Source organism: Zerene cesonia, unplaced genomic scaffold, assembly GCF_012273895.1.
Source record: "Zerene cesonia ecotype Mississippi unplaced genomic scaffold, Zerene_cesonia_1.1 Zces_u007, whole genome shotgun sequence".
In the NCBI taxonomy this organism is placed as follows: Eukaryota; Metazoa; Arthropoda; class Insecta; order Lepidoptera; family Pieridae; genus Zerene; species Zerene cesonia.
In genome coordinates this window covers 804,891-827,299 of record NW_024045137.1, presented here as the reverse complement: position 1 = coordinate 827,299, position 22,409 = coordinate 804,891, and the positions used below count along the sequence as shown (strand labels likewise).

The 22,409-nt window shown below is 35.3% G+C and overlaps 1 protein-coding gene across 1 annotated transcript in view; it reads left to right on the top strand.

The window, feature by feature from the left end:
- Positions 1-11,957, top strand: part of LOC119838999 (probable lysine-specific demethylase 4B) — a 13,563-nt gene extending 1,606 nt beyond the window's left edge. Inside the window, exons 2-7 of the mRNA XM_038365168.1 lie at positions 17-2,230; positions 7,494-7,514; positions 7,888-8,012; positions 9,482-9,626; positions 10,479-10,583; positions 11,685-11,957. Of these exons, the coding sequence (XP_038221096.1) occupies positions 17-2,230; positions 7,494-7,514; positions 7,888-8,012; positions 9,482-9,626; positions 10,479-10,583; positions 11,685-11,813 (2,739 nt within the window). The 3' untranslated portion in view covers positions 11,814-11,957. The remainder of the gene's footprint in view (positions 1-16; positions 2,231-7,493; positions 7,515-7,887; positions 8,013-9,481; positions 9,627-10,478; positions 10,584-11,684) is intronic.
- Positions 11,958-22,409: the final 10,452 nt, after the last annotated feature.

Sequence of the window (22,409 nt, the reverse complement as noted above, 5' to 3'; positions counted from 1 at the left end):
ATCGCCGATATGTCAGGTAGTGACTGGTAAGCAGGGTCTATTTCAACAAATAAACATACAGAAAAAAGCGATGACTGTAAAACAATTTGCCGTACTTGCGAACTCGGCGAAGTACTGTACACCACGACACACGAGTTTCGAAGATCTCGAGAGGAAGTATTGGAAAAATGTAACGTATGTAGCGCCGATATATGGAGCTGATGTCAACGGCAGTATCACAGACCCTGACGTCAAGGAGTGGAATATTAATCACCTGGGTACGATCCTGGACTTCGTTAACTCGGATTATGGCATAGAAATAGATGGTGTTAATACGGCATACCTCTACTTTGGCATGTGGAAAACGACATTTGCCTGGCATACGGAAGATATGGATCTATACTCGATTAACTATTTGCATTTTGGAGAACCTAAAACCTGGTATGCCATTCCACCGGAGCACGGTAAGAGATTTGAAAGGATAGCCGCAGGATTTTTCCCCACTTCGGCCAAAACTTGCCAGGCGTTTCTCAGACACAAAATGACGTTAATATCACCGCAGATTTTGAAGCAATACTCTGTTCCATGCAACAAAATCACTCAAGAATCTGGCGAAATAATGATTACCTTCCCATATGGTTACCATGCTGGTTTCAATCATGGTTTTAATTGTGCGGAATCAACAAATTTTGCTGCACCACGGTGGGTTGAATACGGAAAGCGTGCTACTCAGTGTACCTGCAGTAATGATATGGTAAAGATCTCAATGGACACATTTGTTAAGCGATTCCAGCCAGACCGGTATGAGTTGTGGTTGAAAGGGCAAGATATAGGCTGCCACCCTGAGCAGCCAGAGAAAATGGTACCCGCCCCGCATCCGTCCGGCCAAGACATATTGTGCAATAAAAATAACACAGAGCTACCTGAATCCTTCATTGAAGCAGAGGAAGAAGGCTTCAAAAAGAAAAAGCGGCATCCACTACATTTAAAACGAGCCATGGCTAGCAAAAGTATTTCTGAAGGGGCAATTGCTGTATCAATATTGGGGCATGATGTTATGGACGATGACGAGATGACAATGGCGGAAGGTGATCTAGATATGATGACATCCATGAAGCGACCGATAATGCCAATAGAACCAGATGATCCTCAGTTGGATGCTCTTGAAGATATTTGGTTGAAAGGCGATGAAATGGATCCCTCTGAAGCACAGTTACCCGATGTTGGCTATATCGACTCTGATAAAGACTCTGATTACGGAGCACCGAAAACAAAAAAGTCATCCAAAGTGAGAAGAAAACGGAAAGACAGTACTAAAAAAGACAAGATAAAAGATGAACCAAATGATGATGATAAAACTAAAAGCAAGCCAAAAACACCAATAAGAAGGATTAAATCGAAAAAGCTGTCAAGTGAGCAAATAGAATCAATTGCAGCTGTTGTCTCTTCTTTTGAATCGCCTCCACATGAAGCGTCCACCGAATCAGTAAAGATAGACACATCTCCATCAGACCCACTAATAAACATCTCTATAGAAGTCACAGAAGTAATAGAAGAAGGCATAACAAGCACAGATACGAAAAAGGAAACAAAGAAGCGGAAATCAGCGGGCAAAAAGGATGGAGACCAAAAGGAAAAACCTAAAAAGGAACGAGTGAAAAAGGAGCCGGTGAAACGACAGCCCAGACCCAAAAAGGAGAAAGCAGAAGGCGAAATAAAAATACGGAGACCGAGGAAACCTCAAGCCCCTAAATTTAAGCCAGCATTCGAGTATCACTCGCCCTTACAACCAGTGATGGCTAGTCAGCATAAGCTATACAACCAGCCAAATCCAACAACCTCTACAGTATCAAGCACCACAAAAACCCCACCGAAAACGTATTCCGGACTACTACTCGACCCGAACCTCAGGGTACCATCAGTTCTACCGCCGATAAACAAAAACCCGAGCGCGTTCGAAAGCGAATTCCATAAATTTATGTCGAAGAAAGAGAAGACGACACCCCAAAATGCCATCTTTCCAGTGCGGAAGCCGAAGCAGCAGAAGAAAGTTGAGCCACAGCCATCTCCTCAACCCACAACCCCCGAAAAGAACCAAGACTGGCCGACCCCCATTGGCCAGTACAACGACAATATATTCCTAGACGCACCCATAGATTATAGAACCTACCAAGACCCACAAAGACTGCAGCAGACCTACCAGCCAGACAGAAACCACTGGAGACCCCAATACTATCATCCACCTAACCAAGTCGAAGGCTACGACCATATGAATTCACACCCGTATTACCGTAGTCCGTACCAATCACCCTGGTACAGTTACCAGAAATAGATAAAGAGAAATAGAATATTATAGATGTAAGTTGTGAAGTCAGTTATGTAAATTTTATTATTAATTTTATTTAAGATGGTATGTTTCTCTAAATATGCATAAGTTTCATGTACGATGAAAAGATTAATAAATGCAGTGATTTTATTGTATTATTTCATTTTCACCTTATTATGGCACATTTAGTGGAGCATACAGTTTTTTTTTCAGTTGAAATAACTCAAGTTTTCAATTTATAATTTCTATGTATTTATAAACACAAAAATTCAAAATTTATTATTCTTATAGTTACAAGCTAACCCTGAAATGGCAGGAGTAATTATGAAAGAAGTTATTAAATTTCAGTATTTAATTTGTAAGTTATATAAAGTTTTCCAGTTAACTATTGCAATATTTATTATCATTGATCCAAATATTTTAATAATTAACAAATTCATAATTTATGAAACATTAGAAATCAGAAATACATTAATTTTATTTGTAAAACTAATTCACAAAAACAAACTACATATAAGTATTGCTAGTTCTCTCCCACAAGACTGCCAGTCAAAAAATTAGCTTCTCCCAATGATTTGCCTACATAGTTTCTGTTTAAATGGGATATCTGGGATTTAAACTATCTCATTATATCCATTCTCGCGTCTAAAACTATCTTCACAAGATATTTGTTAAATGTATACAGTGAGAGAGACTAGAATGCGAGGGCTCCATTCCCACCACCATACGTAAATATAAAGTCATAAACACTGTTTTCTTAGTCTAGATATGTATGCAGTGTTGGCTAGTTTCTATAGTAAATAATATATTTTTTTTTATTTATGGCAGAATGGCGTTGCTACAAATTCCATTACATGTATATATGTCTGCCTTAGTTTGGATCTTGACATATTTTGTGACTATTTCATTTAATCTGTATTGCTAAAATTCTGACAATAATATTTAATCTATTAAATTCCAAAAGTTCTTTTTTCTAAATATTTTCTTTCCATTGGCTGGTTAGATAATATTCCAAATCCAAATTTGAATTTTCTGTGTAAACTATAAATAAAAATAATTATATAAAGCTCTTTGTAAAAATTATTAATTACGATTATAAAAATTGTAATATTTACAGTTTTTATACGTTAAATTATTTAATAATGTTACGAGTTTAAATAATTTATTCAAAACTTATATGGTTAAGAAGCATAAATATGTAAATATTCGTTATAGATAATTAATGTGAATGTACTTAAAAAGTTTATAGATTTAAATAATTAATAAGAACTTGATACACGATCAGCGATAAAGATTAATATCCTCGCCAAAGTCCACCCAGGGTGGAGTATTGGTGCTTCGTTAATCCGTCTTTAACTCTCACGAAATAAGGTTGAATTTATTTTGGTCTATATATCAGCTAGCATAGGCTTTTAATTTTTTTCTTTTTTGCTATGTACGACACCCTTATTTAATAAAAATTTATACCCCCAATGTAGAAACGACGGTGTTTGTCGTGTGTCTGTTCGGGATGTCGTAGCTCTAGAACGGATGAACCGATTTTGATTTTGTTTTTTTTTTTTTATTTGAATGGTGAATTAGTCTGAAGTGTTCTTAGCTAAGTTTAATGATAATCCAGTAGGGGTAGCAGTACACAACTTGGCGTATTAAATATTATTTTTGCCCTCAATATGGGTATCAAATAATGACTTGATTAGAAAAATACTTATTACATAAAAACTATGACATATTTCAAATTTCAAGATGACCGCAACAAAAAATTAAGTTTTTTAATTTTAATTTTAATTTACTGCTCCTTTAACGTTTGCTTCTTTCGATTTTAATTTTGAAAAATATATTTAATCACAAATTTAAATTCGTTTTTACATAGGATTGTGTGTGCGGTTGTTTTTAAAGACCGGATTATATAGGTACCTAGAAGAAAAGTTGTTTTTTGTATCATCCCGAAAATTAATTCTTTGGGGCAAATTTAAACGTCACATTTATATATTATAGATAGATAAGAGAAGGCACATGCTTGTAATGAAATACGACTGACGTTAGAAAGAGACAGATCGCAATCGTAGGAGAGATAGAGGCATACCTTCCCTCTTATATCAACGCTTTAACCATAGGTATGTTTATTTTATTTACATTTAATGAATGACTTAATTACTGTAAATTATTTTTGTTTGTGTAATAAATTTAAGGAAACATTCAATGTTTAGGTTATGTTGATTTCGTTCCTTAATTGGTATTTTTCAGTGTAATTAAGCAAAAAAATCACGTCAAAACCGACTGTAATAAAATTGGCAATGAACGAGTTGTATCTCTATGTTAACTTCATTTTTTTTAATTCTGGTTATTATTTATGGACAGCAATTAAATTTGCGTTTACAAGGTAATTTAGAAAAGTTTGAATGAGACGAAACGTTTTGTTTTTAATTGCCACAGATAAGATAGAATTTGTGTTTTGTTCGTAGTTGCCACAGATAAAATATATTTTGTTTATGATTTTTCACTACTTGCCTACTGTAGCATATTGTACGAGTTGTAGAGACAAATACCTGTGTTTTATTTCATTTATAACGTTAATTTATCTTAGCCATTTAATCGACTGACTGTTTAATATAAAATTAGAAAACGTATTCTTAAGTTTTATTTTTTAATTGTCTCTGCATAATATTTATTACATCACTATTTAGTATAAAACAAAGTCGCTTTCTCTGTCCCTGTGCATACATAGGCATACATAGGGATGTATGCTTATATCTTTAAAACTACGCAACAGATATTGATGGGTTTTTTACACGCTTTTTATTAGCTTCACCTGTATGTTTGTTTGTAACCGACTTCTTTGGGCCGAGATTTCGTTCAAACTTTGTAGATTTATTGAGGACCGATGACAATACACTAATTTGATAAAATTATTCCATTTTTCAATTTCAAAACATGATAAAAGCGTGTTTTTTAGTTTTTTTAAACTATTGTAATATATTATTTATATTCAGCATTTCAAATTGACCCTTATTTTAATAGATAGAGAAGTTAAAGAGGAAGGTTTATATGTATAACATCTATTAAACTAACTCTAAATTTAACGCGTGCGAAGCCGCGTTAAAAAGTTAGTGTAAGATACGGGATTAGCTAGAGAACGTTTGCGGTTTTGCTTCCCGACTACCGGAAGGAGGGTAATGTTCTTCGAGCGTATTATTAGTATATATATTTATGTATATCGATAACTCTGACACGCCCTAATTATAATTTTATCATCGCCAACTTATATTGAGATGAACATACACACATATGAAGTGAAGTTCATGAGATATGATGATGATGATGATGATGATGATGATGATGTATGATGAAGAGAATGAGTAAAAAAACGAAAGAGTAGAAGAAATTCGATCGCTGTGGCGGGATCACGGGTGGTCGAGAGAGGCTAGGCGTTGCTACGGTTTGGCAAAAAGACTCGGTTTCGAATCCCGCCTCGCGATCAAATATTTTTCTCTTCTTTCAAAATTTCTCATTTATAAAGCGTTTCGATGCTATGGAACTAAAAATTAAATCGTCCTCGTATGTTGTGTTTTTTAACAATCTTTCGATTGAAATAACACGCAATGTTATCATAAAATGTTTATTGAATAGAAATGGGTTTCTTTTCAAAATGATCATTGTGAAAATCGTCGTCCAATCACCTTAATAGTATTATAATTAAGAGAGTTTTAAATTTATTTAATAGCGATGAAGATTCACCGGTTATTTTAATGTTTGAAAATATATTAAGTCAATACACTGTTTTCTTTTATTTTATACCCCCTTTTTTATAGTGGGGAAATCTTGCATAGATACCCACCGCCCCCCGGGGATGGAGCCGTGGATTATGTTGGATTCATACCGACCAAAACCCCACCGTGTTCCGTCGAGCCACTTGAGTGAAGGGGCCACGGGAGCTGGTTTAGATACCTCCGCGAACCCCTCGGCTTATTTTATACCTCTTAAGCAACCTAGTTCAAGCTAAAACCTATGCGATAGACAATGATAAGGCGACGATGCGATGTAAGAATAAGTTATGCATATATAAGATATACGGACATCCAACTAATGTTATGAACGTGGAAGTGTTTTTTTACCTACGGATGGATGTTTGTTACCCTTTCACGTAAAAAAAAAACTGTTGACTAGATTTTAATGAAACTTTGCAATAATATAGCTTTAACGTAAGAATACGACATAAGCTAACTATATTAATACTATATAGCTATTACCCGTGGGTTCGCAGGCGGATGGAACCGCGCGGCGTAGCTAGTATGATATTTTAACGATTTTTCTAGCTATATGTATTGTTCAAAAGCATTTTTCTAGATTTTGTATTATTTGTTTGTTGGAACGCGCTAATCTCAGGAACTGCTGAACCGATTTCACTAACATTCACCGCTTATACGTTCGTGATCACTGAGTGGCTATCCACGGGCAAAGTAGCATTATAAATGCGAAAGTTTGTAAGAATGTGTGTGTTTGTTGCTCTTTCACGCAAAAACTACTGAACCGATTGTAATGAAATTTGGTACGTAGACAGCTGGACAACTGGAATAACATATAGGCAACTTTATATATCGATATTCTTACGGGATACGGATTTACGCGGGTGAAATCGCGGGGCGCAGTTAGTTTACTATATAAGAGGAAAAGGACTTCCGCCTTTTTTTAATAATAAACTTTATATATTACTAACTGTTCGTCCCGACTTCGCCCGTGGTACATAAATAGCTACTGTGAAGACGCTGCTATCTTATGATGAAGGAATTTTCGAAATCGTTGCAGTTGTTTTTACGCGATAAACGTTACAAACACGCAAAAATACAAAAGAAAAACAATGTGAGCCGTCACGGGACGCCTGGCAGATGTGAAACATCGATATTATTTTATAAAATTAATATGCAAAGAATAGACTGTGATAGGAACTAAATATGTCATAATGATAAAATAAAATATTACACCGTAAACACTTCTGCATATAGACTGTATTATACACTATTATTTAGCGTGGCGACGCGTCGCCACGGCATCCGTCGCCACGCCAGAAATCTGTTTTACGTGCGGCTACAGACGTTTCACGTCAAAACTTGTACATATTTATATTTATCATACGTACTCTCAAGCGACCGCCTCCTTGGTACAGTGGTTAACGCGTGAGCGTAGAACCGAGGGGTCCTGGGTTCAATTGCCGGTGGGGACGCACAAAAAAAAAAGTGTCTCGGTCTGGCAGGACACAGAAGGCTGATCACCTACTTGTACATAAAGAAAATCGATCAGTGAAACGGATGTACATCATCTGCCCATACCCCACTAGGGGACACGGGACTTCACTTTCACTCTCAACGAGCTCCACGGGAGAGTGGATGTTTTTACACGTCCGTTGGGTGAATTAGCAAGAATTCTCGTAAATATTATTAGTTATTATGTTAGTTGTGCTATTAAAGTTATTATGTTATTAAATAGTTTGTTATTTGGTTATTTTTTTCTAGTATTAGTCAATATCGTATTGGGTTCATCCTATAATGATATTTGATGTTTTTAATAAATAAATAAATCACATACAGGCATGCCTCAACGTGCTGACGAAGCAAGAGGCGTCGCCGTGCGTGGAGAAGGAGGAAGTGAAAGTGGAGGTGGAGAGGTTCATCGACCTGGCCAGGCAGATGGAGGCGTTCTTCCTGCAGAAGAGGTGCGAACACAAACTCAAACATTTATTCATTCAATTGGGACTCCTTATGATGATATGATATATATATGATATGATATAGATGCACTTTAGAATCGTCGTTACATCATCATCATCAGCCCATATATGTTCCCACTGCTGGGACACAGGCCTCCTATGAGGGATCAGGCCATAATCCATCACGCTGGCCAAGTGCGGGTTGGCAGATGTCACATGTCGTCGAACTTTTAATTCTCGGACATGCCGGTTTCCTCACGATGTTTTCCTTCACCGTTTTAAGCAGTGGTGATGTTATCCACATTTGCAGATATATTGAAAAATCAATTTATTTCCTGCGCGCTCGCCCGGTCTCGAACCCCGACTTATCGATTTTGAAGTCCGAGGTTCTCACCACTGAGCCACCACTGCTTCGTCGTTACATAGTTGTACCATTTACCACCGGTTCGGAAAGCAGTTTCTGCATAGAAGAGCCGGTAAGAGAGTGTAGTCCCTTGGTAGTCATTCAGGGGGCGATTGGAGACATCCCAATAGCTTAATTCCCAAAAACCGGGATCCGGAGTAACGTTAAACGATGCAGTCGAATTGTGAAATTCATTCATTTTTGTTCCACACTAGCTGTTCGCCCCGGCTTCGCCCGTGGTACATATAATAAAATCGGTTCCGTGGTTTTTGCGCGCTGCAAACATGCAAAAATACAAAAGTTTTGTCTTATAATATACATAGGAGTATATAAAGAAGGTGGTAACAACAGATATATTTTCTATTTATTTCGTAAAGGTTTCTTAAATTATATTAAAGATTTTTAACGGACTTTAACCGTGATGTATCCATCACATCATTTATTGTGGGAGTCGAGCACGCTTCGGCACGAATTGGGCCAGCTCGCACCGGGGAAGTACCACACCCCCACAGAAAACCGGCGTGAAATAGTGGCATGCCACTGTGTTTCGTACGGTGAGTGGGGGAGCCGGAGGCCCGTTTCCTCACCCGTCCTAGTCCATTCCTTCTTTCCAGTCGTTAATCCTTTCCTTTTCCCATACCCCATAAAAGCGGGCAGCGCATTCACAGAGGTACTACCTTTGCAAATGTTTATGGGCGGTGGTGATCTCTTTACATCAGGCGAACCACCAGCTCAGCTGCCCGCTATGACATAAAAAAAAAAAAAACCGACATTTCGAACTCTACAGCGAGCGTCGTCACGGCGAGATCTAAAAATTGGAGATTTCGAATCCTTTAAAAAGGTCTTTAATTTCTAAATCTATACTAATATTATAAAGCTAAAGAGTTTGTTTATTAGTTTGAACGCGCTAATCTCAGAAAAATTCTTTCATTGTTAGAGAGCCCATTTATTGAGGAAGCCTATAGGCTATATATGTACCACGGGCGAAGCCGGCTCGGACCGCTTGTGTATAATGCTCGCGTAAAAGAAAACTTACTTAAATTATGTGTTTTTTTTTTCTGGTATTGCACAGGTTTCTGCTTTCGGCAATGAAGCCGGAACTGCTCGTCAAAGAGGACAACAACGAGCTAAAGTGCGAGCTGCAGCGTAAAGACGAGCTGCTGAGGCGGCACTATGAGAAGATCAGCCAATGGCTGAACCTGCTGGCCGATCTGCAGGTGAGTTTCATTCGGACACTAGCTTTTGCACGCGCCTGCGCACGCGTTGGATTAGGGAGTGTTTATTTTTATTTTATTTATTTAAAGTCAATATCCCGTAGGAATATCGGGATAAAAAGTTGCCTGTATGTTATTCCAGTTGTCCAGCTGTCTACGTACCAAATTCCATTGCAATCGGTTGAATAGTTTTTCCGTGAACGAGTAACAAACATACACATACATACATCCCCATAAACGTTCGCATTTATAATGTATTAGTAGTATTGAATATTTTATTTATATAATTTGACATCTTCTAGAAGCACTTTCGAATCGTCGAATTATTTTACCATTTACCATATTACAATTTGCACCAATGGTTGTCTGGGAGAAATACGAAAGTGGTAATGTCAGACCTTAGAATTAAAATATTATTTTATTATTTTTTTTTACTGAGTGCAATAATTTTTTAGGATACTACATATTTAGAAATTTTGAAAGAATAGAAAAAATTTGATCACGAGGCAGGATTCGAACCTGCGTATCTTGCCTAACCGTAGCAACGCCTAGCCTCTCGGCCACCCGTGATCCTGCCACAGTAATCGATTTTCTTCTATTCTTTCGGTTTCATGTGCCTAAGGGTTGCTACGGTTAGGCAAGATACGCAGGTTCGAATCCTACCTCGTGATCAAATTTTTTCTATTTTTTAAAAAAAATTTCTAATTTATAAAGCATTTCAATGCTATAAAACTAAAAATTAAATTTACTACATATTTATTTATTTATTTTTAACCGACGTTCCAAATAAACATGAGGGTTCACCATTCGTAGCGTATATTTAGTATACATTTTAATATATATATTTTTTTCTAGGGTCACACTCTGTACAACAAATGCCAGCAGCAAACGCAGCCGCAGCCGATGCAGCAAGCGGCGTCGCCGATGCAGCAGCCGTGCAGCGTGCAGCAGAGCGTGCAGGTATTCGAAATTCAAATTTGAAATGTGTTTCTTGGTTCTTAATTCAAATTGTAAGATTCGAATTCTGATATTAAATGCTATTTCAAATTTTTTGTTTAAAATAGGTCTATTGACAATTTAATATTGATAGATTTAATTGATTGCGTTAATTTAATTATTTTTAAATAATATAAAGCTGAAGAGTTTGTAAATTTGAACGTGCTAATCTCAGAAATTTAATAATTATTTTTGTGTTTGAACAGCTCATTTATTGAAAAAACCTATAGGCTGAGACATTTTGAAGGGTTCTATCTATCCTTTAATATATAATTGGCCATTAGTAAACAATTTTTTAGTCATATTTTTAATTTTCGAACCAAATACGCCATGTTCTATTACACTTGCAATCCAAAAAGTAAACCATAATTCAATTAGCATTGTTAATATTTATTTTTCTTCTTTATGTTATTTTGCTAATGAATAAATTTCCATTTAATTTTTATGTTCGATTCTTATTAATGTTTGTAAGTGTCACGCCCCCCCACGGAAGACCGCTGTGAAATAGTGGGCGTACTATTGTGTTTCGTACGGCGAGTGGGGGAACTGGAGGCCTCGTTTCCTTTACTTATCCTTTTTTTTTACTTATTAGGTACACCAAACTGGACATAACATATTTAATACAAAAATCAACGGCCTGTGATATCTGTCATTTAGTAAGCGCTAAGGCTTCTCGAGGTGAAGACAGCATGTAATTATACTATATAACGCTATACATTAATACAGTATCTAAAAGCAATTATTAAAAAATTTTTGGGATGTGCCGAAAATATCTATGTTATTACATATTTCATTGTAAGCAGAACACATGCGTTGTAATGACGAGTGTTGAGCGTAATTTGTACCCTTCCCTGTCAATTCCTTTTTTCCACCCGTCAATCCTTTCCTAACCCCTTTCTCCTCAAAAGCGGGCAGTGCATTCGCAGAGACACTGTCTCTGCTCTGTTCACGGGCGGTGGTGATCGCTTACCATCAGGCGAACCACCAGCTCAGCTCCCCGCTGTGACATAATGAGTCAATATGTCATCACCGTTGTAACTTACATCCGACGTGTTGCACCAACAGGCGCAGCAAATGGCCGCAGCGGCTGCGGCCCAACAGGCAGCCCTGCAGCAACAGGCGCTGCAACAGCAGCAACAGGTACCGCGGCCGCCGCTACCGCCCGCGTACCCCAGTAACGTGCCGAGGCGGTAGCGCGAAAAAAAACTACCCGCATAAAAAACTTCAAAAAAAAAAAAGTTTAAAATTTCCGCGAAATAAATAAAAAACTACCCGCATAAAAAAACTTCACGCTGTCACTTGCCAGGTGACGCAACTGCTATGTTGACACCTGTCTCATAAAAACAAAAAAAAAAATTAAATTAAATTAACACTCCTTTAATATGTCTATAGGCTTTTATAATGCGTATATGCAGCTTCCAATAACGTGAAAAAATCTCCAAAAAAATTCTGCCCTTTTTGTAAGTATTATGGTAAACGTGAACGTATCATTGTGATACTCTTACACGAGGGAAAGCGAATTTAAAAAAATTAAAATGTCAAAAGGTTTTTTTTAACTATCCACTAAATATATTCGTTAGTAACACCACATCGTACGTTATAGTTTGTTAAACAGTTTATACCTCAGAGAATATAAAAAAAAAAAATTTTTTTAATTTATTTCTGATAATTTAAAGACATTTTTTATACAGCATTAGAATGCGAATTATACAAAAAATTCTATTTGAAGTCCGTAATAGCTTTCAGGAAAAAATTATTATTTTTATAAAAGAAATATCCTTTCACATTTTCTGTATATATTTATAATAAAGAGTACAATATGATATTGTTATTTTAATCTATACTAATATTATGAAGTTGAATAGTTTATTTGTTTTCACGCACTAATCTAAGGAGCTACTGGTCCGATTTGAAAAATTCTTTCACTGTTCGATGGCCCATTTAATGAGGAAGGCTATAGGCTATATATGTACCACGGGCGAAGCCGGGGCGGACCGCTAGTTAATATTATTAACTTTAAACACTTATCAAGGATCGGTGACAACTGATCATACAATAATTTATTTATTTTTTATTTATTAACACTTTATTGTACAATGCGCATACAGTTAACAAAAACCAATAAACAATATCTACTTTACAATTTGGCGGCCTTATCGCTTACCAGCGATTTCTTCCAGGCAACCTTTGGATATAGGAAATATAATTTCTTGAATTTATTTTATCATCCCGTTTAGGATGACTGGGATTCAACAATTTCCTTATATATACTCTGAATAAGAGACAATGTATTTGTTTGTATAATTGAAGCGTGTCTTTTTGCTTTTTAAATTATATCAGTTACAAGCCTCAGCCCGCGGCTATGCTCGCGCGGATTTAGGACATTTACAAACGATTTAGTTATCTCAAGGTAGCATTTAATCAATAAGTCATCATATCATATAATCATTTAAGGGATAAAAAGTATCCCATCACCCAAGTCAGTTCATAGCCGGAATGTATACCGAATTTCATCAAAATCCGTTCAGTAGTTTCAGCGTGATTGACGGACAAACATCCAAACAAGTAAACTTTCACATTTATAATATTATAGGGTGATAGTGTGATTTTTGGTTTACAGCATTAGTAACTTTTCGCTCGCGTAGTCAAGGGGAAAGATAGTCCCGGGTTTTAGAAATTGATAAAAACTATGCCATATCCTTTCTTGGGTATCAAACTATATTCTTACCAAATTTCATCCAAATCGGTTGAGCAGTTTTGACGTGACAGCGTAACAAAAATTGTACATAAAAGGTATTTTAAATAGCTAGGCGAATGAAAATTCAATTGTATAATTTGCTATTTTGATGTAAATTGAAACGTATGGTTTAGTCTGTAACTTATATTTACCGTCTTTATTAAATTCCAATACTGTAATATATAAAATAAATTGGATAGATAGGTTGAGTTTTAAGTGAAATGTATGTAATTTAAAGTTTTAAGTTTTTTTTTGTAGTTTTACCTATTATTTTAATTCAATGTTTGAATCGGGCGCGCGTTCATTTTTAATATTTTCTTATTTTTTATTTCTTACGAGAAATTTTGAATTCTAACGGCAAAAATGTTTAAAAATGGACCCGCGCCAGCTTCATTAAATTTTCCTGGCTTTTTTTGTTTCATTTTTTTGGTCAATAAAGTTTTCTTTTAATTTTATTTGCCTTTTATTTTATTTTGCTACCGTTGTGTTTTTTGCACATTTTTTATGATATCGTTACCTGCCACAGTATAATATAACTTTATTTATGTATTTTTTCGTTATTTTATTATATGTTAATAATTATCTTCTAATATTTTAACACAGACGAAAGTCACTTTTTTATGGCAAAAAGATGTGTCTGCCGCCAATGTCAAATGTTTATCTATATGACATAAGCTGTCAAAATGACGCTTAAGCATAGATAGTTTGAACCACTTTTTTAGGTTTAATTTGGCTGGTTATCTAAGAATTTTTATATTTTCAAGTAGTAACTGGGTTTGACTTTGTAAACAGAGATCTTTACCGTCATAGATATACCATTCTTTAAAATGTACTCTTCCGTAACAGCTGGACCGAGGGTCTGAGAATCGGCCAGTATTTTCGTACCCCTTGTTGATAAAAGTAGGTAAGGCAGAACAGAAGCTAGTACCGATATATAATTCAGTAAATAAAATTAAAACTGTCTCACGTAAGCGCACCGATAATACTCTTATATACTGGTACTTGAGTGGGCTTTATTAGTTTACCACTAATAAATGACCTGAAATCGAAAAAAGTTTTTATTTGAATATTTAAAACAACATTTTTTTTTAATGACGCTAAGACACAAACGAAATGACGCTAGCGTTAGTTGTATCGCGTTACATTAATTTCGTTGTTAGCAATGTTACTAAACTTCAGGAAACATTATTATGGAATAAAAAAAATATTAAAAACGATTACTTAAAACTCGTTGTAAATACTACATAATATCAGCTACCAGTATATAAATCTATAATCTATGATATGAGCATTATGTTATCTGTGATATGTGTATAAAGGAAAGTCGAATCCCGCATCTTTCCCTTTGTATGTATGTATGCATGTATGCTTAGATCTGTAAAACTACTTAAAGGTAGTAAATAAACAAATAACTAAAATAAAACCCTGCAGTAACATAAGGAATACTATTCTATATAATTTATAGTTTCGTTAACAAATTTTTTACTGTTTCTAAAATGCTATAACTATCTAATAATACGAACTTTATATCCTCATAAGTAAGGAAAGCATTAAATAAATTTTAGTTCAAATCATAAAGTCATTAAATATACTCTATGATGATAATTATTATTAAATAATAAAATACGATTTTCTAATAGTTTAAATTGTTGAAATACGATTAGGACAAGTTAACTTCAATTAATTTTTATCTTTCTAATTGGTATGAAACTACATAGTATAAAACAAAGTCGCTTTCCGCCGTCTGTGTGTCGGTATGCTTAGATCTTTTAGTGACGCAACAGATTTAGTGGATTTAGTGGATTCGCTTATCATTAAGTGAACAACAACAAATGTTAGCTATTTATATATATAAATATAGCTAGTTATCAAAGCATAATTATCTCAAAGGAAAGAGTTATTTTATTTTAATTCAAATTCTCTATTATACCATCACATACAACAAATATACATGAGAAAAAAAGACACAAATAGAACAAACGGCAGTCTTATCGCCTGCAGCGATCACTACCAGTCAACCTCTGGGTACTGAATGTGCTGTAAAAAAGGTAGTTAGGTAGGTTATGATACAGAACATAACTACGTTTTACACAGATGCAGAACAATCTAGCTCAGAGCATGTTCCTGGCGGGCGGGCGTGGAGGGTACGCCGGCGCGTCGCTCCAGGGCCCCCTCGCTTATCTGGAGAAGACGGCCACCAATATAGGTATGATGATAAAATTAAGAAAGAACGTTCTAGTCAGTGAGAATCCCACATAACCCAGGCTCTTTCGAAGCCGTGGGTATATAGAAGTACCAGCTGCGCCCCGCAGTTTCACCCGCGTAAGTCCGTATCCCGTAGGAATATGCGGATAAAAAGTTGCCTATATGTTATTCCAGTTGTCCAGCGATCTACGTACCAAATTTTACTACAATCGGTTCAATAGTATCTGCGTGAAAGAGCAACAAAGACAGACACATCCTTACAAACTTTTGCATTTATAATGTTAAATTAAATTGATAATTAAAGTAGGATCGTAATTAGCAAGATACAAGATCAAGATAAGCCCACTTAAAAGCTTTAAAAAAGGCTGTAAGGTTGTGTTAAAAACGAGTAACTATAAACTCACCAGCATATTATGATTTACAAAAGTAAATTATCTTTCCGCCGTCTTTGTGTTTGTATGCTTAGATCTTTAAAATTGCGCAACAGCTTTCGATTTATTGCTCTCGATGATGATTATTATTAAATAATATACGATTTACTAATCGATTTAGATGTTCAAAAACGATTGGATTTTGATTGAAAAGTATGTTTAAAAATTTTAACAGTTTAGGTTAAATAAGTTGTTATCTTTCCAATTGGTATGAAAATCACTACATAGTATAAAACAAAGTCGCGTTGAGCCGTCTAAATCTTTAAAATTACACAACATATTTCGATAGATTTGTTTAACAGATAATTCAAGAGGAAGATTAATATAAACAATAACATAGAAAAAAGAGGGGGAAAGGGGGATTTCACTCTGACTTTAACGCGTGCGAACCGCAGACAAAAGATTACTAAAAAGATATTTTTCTTCCAGACATGGTGGGTTTGGGGGATGGGCGCAGGTGACGCGGTCGCGGGAGGGGCAGGGGCCGGGGCCGTGGCAGAGGCCGAGGTAGGTTCCCGTTAGTGTGTTGAGTTGAGTTAAGTGCCTGAGTGTGCTGGTATCGATAATTTCCTGCCTAGAGTTGTAAAGTTAGTTTGGGTTTATCAAACGTTAAAGGTTAGGCAATCGTTCGGCCATTTTAAATTAGAGGCAATCGTTGGGCCGTTTAAAATTAGGACATTTTTATCTTATACCAGATAACTGAGCCGGGAGTTCGCCTGATTGTAAGCAAACACCACCGCCCATCAATATTTGTAGATGTGGCCGCTGTCATTGCGTTGTCCGCTTATAATTGGTAAAGGATATGGATAGGATTGACTATAATTTGTTTTCAATTTACTTTTTTGTTGTTCTTCGTTGTTTTTGGTACTTCATATTGGGATGTGTCAGTTTCGGAAAGGCACAGATTCATGAAAAAATCTAACGCAATACTATAATAATAATAAATAAATAAAGTCTTTATTAAAATTAAATACGTACATATTTTATTGGTAAGAACTACAGCCTGTGTTAGTAAAAAACTGTGTTACGGGCTTTAGAATCTCTCACATTTTTGTAAATAAGTTTTTTTTTAATTAAGTTTATTAAAATAAGAAAAGGTGCATGCATATGTGTGTACGAAACGATAGTTTCAGATGTGTGCCTATGTCCTAATTGCAGGAATTTGTTTTATTTTCAAAATAAATAGGTTTTATGAAAACATACACAGGTCGCGGCGCGTCCCCTGAGTATGGTGGCAGTCTGACGCCCCCGTAACCCTCCCCCCCGGCGCGGGAGCCCGCGCGCCATTCCGACACACTCACTGATTTGCTTGACTCACTCATGCACTAGGGCACACTCATGTCATGACAAAAAACATGTTTTGAATACGTATAAATTGGGAAAAATCAAATTATTGTAACAAATATCAATCTAAATGTTGTTTATACATTTAAAGTCAAACCTTGTCTTTTATTCAATTAGATTTTTTCTTCGGAGCACTTTCGAATCGTTATAACACAGTTTTATCATTTACCACCGGTTCGGAAAGCAGTTTCTACAGATAAGAGCCGAGAAGTACTCTGTAGTTGCTCTTTTAAAATCATGCCAATTTTAAATTATTGTTTTTAGTACATCTACTAACATTAATAACGATTTTTGCCAATTACTTGTACAATCGTTTAATAAACAGGTTTTCAGTAACACGTCTTTTGTTAGTAAAAAAATGTGTAAAAGGAGATTTTTATTGCTTCTTATTAACAAAGCAAATAAAAAGTAAAATTAAACTAATAGAAAAACATGGAACACTACCAATTTGATTTTTCCTATTTTATTATTCAACTTATTTGAAATAATCAAACATTCTTCAATGACTAATACCCAGAGTCTAAATATCGCAGTAGGTATCATTATACTGACATTTTGAGATAATAGCTAACTTCATTAAAGATAATTTTATCAGGATGTTATCTCATAATTGAATATCATGGTTCAACTTACTATTTTAGTAAGTAATAGACAAAAAGGAAAGATTTCGAAAAGAAGACAGATAAAAAATATTTTCAAATAAATGACATGACATGCGACCTTCATAGTCTGCAACATCTGTGACCATTTAATTACCAGACTTCCTATTTCAAATTACAAGTCTCCTTCAATAGGGTCTTCAAATATGAATTAATTAATATTAACAACTCATCATTCAATTCGATCAATGAATTAATATTTGATTAAATTAATCATTCATCACCCCAATAATTAAATTATCTATCATTAAAAGTTGTTTATAGTTGTTGCAAATAATTGTTTCATCCACGGGCAAAATATTACTTGTCATACAGACCATGTTTTTGGTCAAATTCGAACTATGATTATGACCGTAAAATTTTAACAGACAGACTTAAGTATTTATAATATTAGCGTGGCTAATACAGTGACTATCAAAATATATCATTAAACCAACATATATTTTATGTTTTTAGACGAATCATCTATCTCTTTATATGGCAAATCAGTGAGTGAAAAAAGTCGGTATTATAGGATAAGAGAATATTGCAAATGCGTATTTATATGGACTCTATCGAGTAAAAGTTATGAAATGTATAGATATCAGTGTATTAGTGACATGTAGGTTATGTAGGTATAAAACTAGCTTCCTGCCCGCGGCTGCGCCCGCGTAGTCAAAGAAGGTTATTCCCGTGGCAATGAGATGTTTCACCGCGGTACAAGTAGCCTCTGTCACTCTCTAGCCTTCTATTTCCGAACAAAAGTAATCTCATAAAGACATTCTGTTGCGACGTGAACGAAAGGCAAACATACACTTTCATAATATGCATATGCATTTATAATTTTAGTAGAGATTTTTGTGTCATCTTCTGTTATGTTATTCGAAGCCCTTCAATATTATATGTATGTGGTAGTCGAGCACGCTTCGGCACGAATTGGGCCAGCTCGCACCGGGGAAGTACCACACCCCCACAGAAGACCGGCGTGAAATAGCATTCTGCTGTGTTTCGTTCGGTGAGTGGGGGAGCCGGAGGCCCATATACTTTTCCTTCCCCTTACCTGTCCTTTCCTTTATTCCCCTCGCCAATCCTTTCTTAATCCCTTCCCAATTTAAACTCGGCAATCCATTTGTACAGGCGTAGTCTGTAATCGACTTTACGCCTCTACAAATGTTCATGGGCGGTGGTAGCGCTTACCATCAGGCGTCCCACCAGCTACATTGCCGATTGTGATACAAAAAAAAAAAAAAATTGAGATAAAAGTTAATGACTTAAAGTAATAGATGGAAATATGTATATCATACAAATATTTTACGACAGTTCCTTTATATTGACCGTGTTTACGGTAGCAATTTATGGTCAAGATCAGGCTAAAATTTATAGCGACCGTTGTGTCGGTGAAACATCACGTTGCTGCATAATCAACGAACCTAGTCATAATCACGTATTATATTTGTAATGACCATTGAAAAGTTACATTGAGTGTTATGTTTCTCTGTAGAGATTTACCGTTTTTTCAGTGTACACAATTTATTTATTTTAATGTAGTAGAATCTTCTTGAAGTATGTGAAATTGTCAAGATTGTCTAGCAGCCGCAGATATATACCTACCTTATAAAAAAACTACCACTAAGACGTATTAAATGAAGCATTTTTATTGACTTCACGATATGAAAACTTATGTTGAAACTACGTTTGTGCGTAATATGTAGTGGCATAGATTAAGTATGAATTAAAATCAATTTAATCATTCCTTATATTTCTAGTCAGTTTTGTGTGTAATTAGGAATAAGGTATACATTATTAATCATGTTACAGTATATAAACTTGCAAATATCTTTAGTGTTATATTTAAATATGGTTTATTATATTTAAATATGAGTATTATGTTTAATTGTTCTTGCTCTCTATAACACGCTTTTATAAACTTCATCTGTATGTTTGTATGTAACCAACTCTTGTGGACTCGTTTTTGATTGACGGATAGATTCAATTCTTACTTTGTACACTTATCAAGCATCGGTGACACTACCAGTAATTTCGTGAGTTTGTCTTATCCTGATTAGGATCGCCGGGGATAATTTATTTCCTTGCGTTATAGACTATATAAGAGCAAGTGAGACAATTTAGTTAATTCTGTAATATTTCATTAAAGCGTGTTACTTAGTTTTATTTTTAAATATCTCTTGCAAATTTATTTTATTTACTTACCTATATAATATTTATAAAATTGATGTTTTTATTTCTGTAAACATTTACCAAAATTATGCCAAAACGACTCAGTAGGTTTGACGTGTTAGACCAACAAACACTGACTTGTGGAAGTTGTCGTTTTAATAAAGGAACATGTATTATGTATAAATAGCTTATAATGATCTCGGATATATATTGAATACTTAGGTTAATTAAAAACCAAGTTATAATAAGATTTACTAGCTTAAATATGTAGGATAAGAGTTGTAAATTTTGTAACTCACTGGAATTAATATACCATTTATTATGTACTTATCTTTAATAAAAATGATATATGACTTGTATGTGTATTTATTTTTTTTCCTTTTCAATAGATTATATTTCTGTAAGGTTTCTCTATCTGTTAAGTATCGGGAGAAGCTTAATTGCTTAATTTTTAAGCCTTTATGGTTATCAACAAAAAGCTTTAATTTTTTTTTGAGTGGAAGTTGAGCACGTTTCGGCACGAAATAATAATAAAATAAGGGAAATACCACACCCCCTCAAAAGACCGATGTGAAATAGCAAGTCTGCAATCGACCTTACGTCTCTCCAAATGTCTCGGGCGGTGGTAGCGCTTACCAGCAACCGACCAGCTCCATTGCCGACGATGACATAAAATAAAAAACGATGAATCAGTGTTACCAACTCTCAGAAATATTTACCCCTAACTCTAAGTCAAAACCCCCTAAAAATGCGTCAATTATTTGAAAATCCCCCTAAAAAATAATATTCAATCAAAATAATATAATAACTAATAATCAGTAAGATTTGTTAATGTTTTTTATTTATAAATTAACTAATACATTAAAAATTATGTCAGTTTCCTCTGAAGAGTCAGAATTTTTAAAATCCTACATGTTAACATTGAATAAACTTAACATTTTAGAAGATGGAGTGAATGTTATGCAAGATCCACCATTAAGAATTAATGTAGGATTTTTTAATTAGTAATGAAAGCGTGCTCATATTTTATACTATTTCATTTACCCACAGAGTAGGTAAATATTGCAGAGTAGGAAAATATAATTACACTAGATGTCACCCAGTACTAAGTCATTCGCTAGGTGAAAAAATAAATTTAATTGATTATTGCATTGGATAGTTCTATTATATTCAGAAAATCCCTAAAAATATCCCTAAACATATAAAACCCCTAAAAAATTCCATTCCACTAATTTACCCCCTAAATTTGGGGGGAAAACCCCTAAGTTGGGAACACTGCGATGAATCGATATTAATGGTTACTTTTTTAACCGATTCCCAAAAACGAATCTAGTCTATTGGTAGTAGATAATAGATAGATACTACCTCCATACATAGTATCACAAATAGTAGCAAACTACCTACCTAGCTACTTGGTTTGCTTGGCACCGACAAATATTCAAATAGATAAGTCGGTAGGGTATCTAGTAATTATATTAATTTACTAGCTGCGCCCTGCAGTTTCACCTGTCCGTATCCCGTAGGAATATCGGGATAAAAAGTTGCATATATGTTATTCCAGTTTTCCGCCTGCCTACGTACCAAATTTCATTGCAATCGGTTCAGTTGTCTTTGCGTGAAAGAGCAACAAACATACACACACATCCTTACAAACTTTCGCATTTATATTTTTCCTTTCGAGTGGTTTTGAAGTCCGTTCAATTAAATAACTATAATGAAAGCTGGCGCCTTCCATGTGGTTCCAATTTTTAAATTAGGTATTATTTTGACTATTTGAAGGCTTTAGCTTTTGACGTGACGTCTTATAATTCGATTGAGCCGGCTGCACGCACGAAAAAACATGACTCGTGCGTTGCGTCGCTCTGAGGCGTTCCATGTGAGGCTTGAAGTGCAAGCGAGCGCGCGGAACGAGCGACAGAGAGGCACGATCGGTTGTCACGTTCCACTATCGTCAGAGAACCGACTTCACAGGCGACCGATTTTTTTGTTCAAAATTATCTATATTAATACTAGTTGCACGCCCCTGCTCCGCGCTGGTAATCATTTATTGTAATCAAAATAACTTAAACCATCCTATCTTTTAAGTTGAATCAAACTGCACATGGCGTGCAAATTTGATTATAATCGGTTGAGTAGTTTAGGAGTCCATCGCGGATAAACAATGTGATACGTAATTTATATATGACGGCGCATCCCTAGCGCCATCCATTAAGTTGTGTCGGAACAAGATTGGCGGCGGTCAGTCTAGCGGAGCGTC